The sequence below is a fragment of the Petaurus breviceps genome, unplaced genomic scaffold (assembly GCF_028583685.1).
Source record: "Petaurus breviceps papuanus isolate PSGF00001 unplaced genomic scaffold, PetGlider_PUasm1.0 220, whole genome shotgun sequence".
Lineage (NCBI taxonomy): Eukaryota > Metazoa > Chordata > Mammalia > Diprotodontia > Petauridae > Petaurus > Petaurus breviceps.
In genome coordinates this window covers 19,633,470-19,639,469 of record NW_027185876.1, presented here as the reverse complement: position 1 = coordinate 19,639,469, position 6,000 = coordinate 19,633,470, and the positions used below count along the sequence as shown (strand labels likewise).

The 6,000-nt window shown below is 41.2% G+C and overlaps 1 protein-coding gene across 2 annotated transcripts in view; it reads right to left on the bottom strand.

Moving 5' to 3' along the window:
* LOC138166228 (flavin-containing monooxygenase 5-like) overlaps positions 1 to 6,000 on the bottom strand; it is a 35,192-nt gene that overhangs the window by 13,278 nt on the left and 15,914 nt on the right. For both annotated transcript variants that reach the window (XM_069094696.1, XM_069094695.1), the window contains 2 exons: positions 5,289 to 5,451; positions 2,033 to 2,175 (listed from right to left, as the gene is read on the bottom strand). In XM_069094696.1, the coding sequence (XP_068950797.1) occupies positions 2,033 to 2,175; positions 5,289 to 5,451 (306 nt within the window). The remainder of the gene's footprint in view (positions 1 to 2,032; positions 2,176 to 5,288; positions 5,452 to 6,000) is intronic.

The window sequence follows — 6,000 nt, the reverse complement described above, 5'->3', positions numbered from 1 at the left end:
TTCCTTCCTTCCTTCCTTCCTTCCTCCCTCCCTTCCTTCCTCCCTCTATCCCTCCCTCCCTCCCTTCTCTTTCTTTCTCATACACATTTAGTAGAGTAAGTGATAAAGCTACTATAATCTTTGAAGAAAATTAGTTACCTGGAAGTCATTAGAAGTTTAAGTATGGGTGTTAATCATTTGAAAATCCTAACAAACTTCATATTGTATGAGGAATCCTTGGGCTGCTCTTGGGAGACTGAGATTGCTTCTGTCAAAGAAGAGAACATTCTTCTTCCTTGGTTCAGGATTCTCTCCCTAGAGGCTGTTCTCAGAAAACTGCTTTCCTCTAGGTCACAGCACAGATGACTTCTAGCTGCAACTCTGTTCCATAGATTTGTAGGGATATTTCTTAGAATTCTCTCTTTCATCACCTCTGTCTGTTTCCTTCCTCCTTGCTTTCTTTCAAGGCTCAGTTCAAGCATTGCCTTCTACATGAGGCCTTTTCTGGTTCCCCAGCCACTAGGGCAGGGGTAGGAAACCTGTGGCCTTAAGGATTTGTTCTATAAAATTTGGATTCAGTCAAAAGGCCACATGTGACCTCAAGGCCACAGGTTTCCCACCCCTCCCCTGGGGCCTCACCCCTATATTGCCTAGAATTTATTTTGTGTATATTTTTATGTGTAAATGCTTTCTTCCCTGGAGAAAATGTAAGCTCCTTGACAGCAGAGACTATTTATTTTTTTTCTCTTTGTATTTCTAGCACCTAGTACAATGCCTGACATATAGTAAGTGCTTAATCAATCCTTGATTGATTCCAGGTTTAATTTTTGGCATCATGGCATATCTCATGAAGTTCATCTACTTCTTGAAATTTTTACCAGGCTGAGGATGCTTCAAGAGAGAGATAGACTTGGAGTCACAAAGACCTGGGCTCAAATCCTACCTTAGGTACCAACTGCATGACCTTGAATAAGTCACTGGGCCTTGATTATTTCATCATCAAAAATGAGGGCACTGACTCAGTCACCTCTAAGGTTTCTTCCATCTTTAAATCTATGGATCCATGATGCTCAATTATGAATTAGTGAAAGCTAGTTTGACCATCACAACCCCAGCCCCCAGCAGGCATAGATGTTAAGGCTTAACTGGCCCAGGCACTGGACATCGTCCCCCATCACTAAGTGTTTTCTTGCTGTGGCACAGAGTTAATTTTCCTGGGTTCTCACCCTTCCTTCCTCATTCTTTATTCAGAGAACACTCCAATTTAAGGGTTCCAGACTCCCCCCTTGCCTTGTCTTTTGGATGAGGAAGTAGTCTCTTATTGGTGACAATGCAGCTTTTTGTTTAGAACTTTCTATAATTTTGAGCCCTGAATAATTTTTGGGCCTTGGATTTATTGCAAGGGTGGGAAACCTGTGGCCTAGAGGCCACATGTGGCCTTCTAGGTCCTTGGGTCCTGAATCCAAAATTCACAGAACAAATTCCCTTAATAAAAGGATTTGTTATGTAAAACTTAGGCAGTCAAAAGGTCACACTCGAGGACCTAGAAGGCCACATGTGACCTTGAGGCCGCAGCTTCCCCATCGTGGTAATGTGCTTCCTGCTGGGCCTGAGTCATTGGCCCATCCATAGAGCTAGGGACATTTTGTGGTGTCCCCTTGTGCTATTCTCCACTCATATCTGTTCTCCTCCAGTTGGATGGCTATGATCCCTTCGTGACAATGTCATTCTTTGGGAACTCTTCCCTGTCCTTTTATCCTGAACCAAATTACTAAACTCATACCAGTCTAGCCCTGTTACCCCTTTACTCTACTCTAGCTTCAGAAGTAAAGCACACCTCCTTGGAGGCTGATATTATTTGATCAGTGATAAGCCTCTTTGTGGTGCCAATGTGGTCTGAGGAAAGAGCTGGGTGAAGTATTTAAAAATGGACAGCTAATGGCTCATGTTCAGGTAGAATTTCAAAGCAATGGCTGAAAAGTCTGGTCCAAAAGGCCCTGTACCATGCATGTATCACAAATGCAGGATTAAAAACAAAATAATAAAGACAAACCTGTTTAGCTCCATGACTGAGCTCGCTGGCCACATCCGCTCCAGTGTTTCCAAGGCCAATCACAAGGACTGTCTTCTCCTTAAATTTCTCTGGACTTTTGTACTCATGGCTATGGAAATAGAGGCCTGTGAATTTCTTGATGCCTAGAAGTAAAGATTAAAGATTCAGTCAAACCCTGGGCATAAATGGGGTAAAAGTTGTACTTATATAACTGCTTTGTAACTTTTTCAGTAAATTTTTTTGGTAAATATCTTCTGAAAGCAGTTTCTCAGCTCAGTGGCCACCACTCCCTCCCTCCACTTCCCTCCTTGCTCATATCTAAATCTCATCCAAACTGCATAAAACTCACCTTTGCTGGTCTTCAGTCATCAATATTTTTGAATGTGTCTACCCAAGAAAAAGAACATTTTACAATGCAACAACTGGAAACATTTATTCAGTGCTCAGCATGTGGTAAAATACTCTTAGGTGATGGAGAGGAAATGAAGTAAATGCTCAGATAATCCCTGCCATTAAGGAACATCCATCTTTGTGACTTTTGTGAGAACAGTTTCAGTAGCATATGGGACCAGAGGCCATATTGTGGAAGGTTTAATTAAGTCAGTGGTAAAGAAGTTGAGGCCGAGGCAACAAGTTTGGGGGATTCTTCATAGGAAGTTAGTATTGTAAGGAAGAGATGGACAATAATCTCTTGAGAGGCTTAGGATGTCACAGGTTTGTTTTTCAAGTATAGCATGGGGGTAGGGTTGATGAGGGAGTTTTCTGATCAATTCAGTGTTGCTTCAGGGACTGAGCCTTTAGGGATTTGATGGCATTTTCCTGTAGAGGATGTGGGGTGTTCCCATTAACAACCAACTGGAGAGGATTAAGGGCAACTCTTAGATAATGGAGATGATTTGGTTGGTCCAGATTCCTTATTCCTCCCTCCCCTCCCCAAAAAAGGGATTTTCTTCCCCAGGAAATAAACCATTGATCTTGAATTTGGTTTCTGAGGAAATTCCAGAAGGGATTATTAGAGAGATGGATAGTGAACAATGAACAAAGATGAGGTAATTCTCAGGGTGTCTTTATCAAGAAAAGTTTTTTCTTCTCATAATCTCTTGCTGATCTCGGTATAATCCTACTTCATATTACTGCCAGAGTAATCTACCTCAAGTATGTATCTGGTTAAATGAGTGTAGAGGGAATTGGACATCCTCACCAATAGCTGTTAGGTTGCTACCTATGTCTGTAGGTGAGGCAGCAGAATACCCTTCAGGGGAGAGGGGAAACTTGTACCAGAGGAGTCAGTCCATTACTACTGCCTAGACCACAACCTTCCCTGTAGCCTGGAAGAAAATAGCCCGGGACCCTGAACTCGAGTCATAAGAATAGTAGTGACCTCAAGATCATTAGTCCTGCTTCCAAGTGAATGTTAAGGAGCCACCATTAAGGAAACGACTCTTGGGGAGAAAAGACCAACCATATCCATCAATTGCTAGCTAATTACCATGTAAAGGGCAGGTAAACCAACTTAGTTAAAGCAGTACGGCACATTGAAGGAGAGTCAGTGTGTGTCAAGTTATGTTAGGCCACAGCTACCACCTCAACCAACCATCTCCACTGAAAGCCAGATGGAGACAGTTTAGGGTCATGAGCCCAAGGGCTTTGAAGTGTTGTTGTCCCTAAGGACCATTGTTCTTGCTCCCAACTGGGAACTCCAAAGTCATAATTGAGGAGAGAAATCACTGTGGACTTGGGAAGGATCTATCTTCTTTGCTACCACCATCAATTGCTATTGATCGGCAAATATGCCCAAGAGCCCTGGAAGAAGGGGGACTCCCTCACTTCCCTTACTTCCTTACTCTCATCTAGCCTAGCCCCAAAGCCTCCATCTTGGTAAATGCTTCCTATAGAGATGTAACTTGGTAACTATTTCTGAGGGTGATGATGCTGCAAGCTATTGAAGACTCAAAAAAGATGGTCCTTGGCTTTGTCAAATGGTTCAATATCAGAAATTAATATGACTTTGTCAATGTAAATGACTTCAAAGAGGATGTATTATTACCTACTTTGCGCTATTCTCTAAGGGTCAGGGGACTCTTTCCAACTGACTCATAATTGAAACATCTGGTATGTGTTGTCCCCTCTATTTAAACATGAGCTCCTTAAGAACAGGGACAATCTTTCTTTTCCATTTGTATCCCTAGAGTTTAGCATAGTGTTTTGCACATAGTAAATACCTAATAAATAAATTTTCATTCATTCATCATTCATACATTCCATGAAGCCTTCTATAATCTCTTCCATTGTTTTTTTTTTCTTTTTGGAGGGCAATTGGGGTTAAGTGACTTGGCCAAGGTGTGTGTTGTTTCTAAGGCCGGATTTGAACTCAGGTCCTCTGGGGCGGGTTCTCTATTCACTGCAGCACCTAGCTGCCCCGATTTCCTCCATTGTTAATGTCTTTCCCTTGACTTTACATAACTCTTTAGCTTATATCTCTTTAAGGCACTTATACAATATTTTCTTGTATTCTGGTTATCCGTGTAAGTTTTTTATCCCCTGACTGTATTATAAATGCCATGAGGAAAGGATCAATGTCTTGTATAATTGCTAGAATTCTCACCTTCCTCAAATTATGTTGCATTTGCTTATCTGTAACTAAATAATGATTTCATTCTTCCAGTAAAATGTAAGCTTCTTGAGGGTGGGGTCCATTTTTAGTTTTGTCTTTACTTCTATCATGTTACATAGTGCCTCATACATATTAGGTATCTAAACAATGCATATTAATTGAACTGTGGCATATTTTTAAAAAATTTTCCCTGGTGCCTAGCATAGTGCCCAGATCAGAGCAAGTGGCTCCATACTCTCAACACAACATCCACTATACCTATGACAAGCCCAGAAGGTGGTGGTTTCATTTGTGGTATCAACAATAAATAATCTTTTCCCATCAAGGACATAAACATAAAGTCTTTTGTGCCTCCCAGTTTTCTGCTGCAGGTTTTAACTGTTCCCTCAACAAGCAACCCTAGAGGGCCCACAGTTACTACTGTGGCTGCCATCACTTTGACCGCTTTTCTACCTCTACAACATAATATGTTATGTCCCAAAGAGATTTTAACAACTAGAATGGAGATCCAATCTTCTTTGAGAACCCATAGGTTTTAAAAACACTATAAAAACAAATGACTCATTTCTCCCCATCTGAGATGTTATTTAGAAAATTTTGCTTGAAGAATGAAGATTCTTCCCATCTTTCTGGATGACATACCTGGAAAGCACTCGAGTGGCAAATGGGGGTCACTATAATGACCATTACAAACCATGATCCCATCAAAGATGTAGGATTCCTGCTTCCCGTCAGCCTCTATCACAACATTCCACTGGCCAGTGGAAGAGAAATCAGAACGCTGTCTCACACTGCATACCTTTGACTGGGGACAAAGGGTCAAAGATAGGTCACTTTGTTCTTCCATCATTTCCCAGAAGTCCAGACCCCAATGTGTATATTACTTCATGGTTCCTGTCCCCTGACAAACTTGTACTTTTCAGATTCTGACTAGGATCCTCCAAGAGCTCATTTCTATGAGAAATTTACAACTGCCATCCTGACAAAGGACTGAGAATGCCCCAGACCCCAAAAGTGCTTAGTCCAACATTTAGTTAATAGGACAGGACTAGCACTCAAGTTTCCCAGTCTAGTGTCAGAGTGCACAGAATACTGAACTTGGGTTCAGAAGATCTGAGTTCAAATCTTGCCTCAGATACTTGATAGCTGTGTGACCTTGGGTGTGTAACTTAATCTCTGTCAGCCTCAGTTTTCTCATCTACAAAAAGGAAGATAATAACAGCACCTACATCCCAACATTGTTATATGGATGAAATGAGATAACTTATGTATACCCTTAGAGTATATATATATATATTTTTTTTTGTTGTTGTTGTTCAGTTGTGTCTGATTCTTCATAACTCCATTTGGGGTT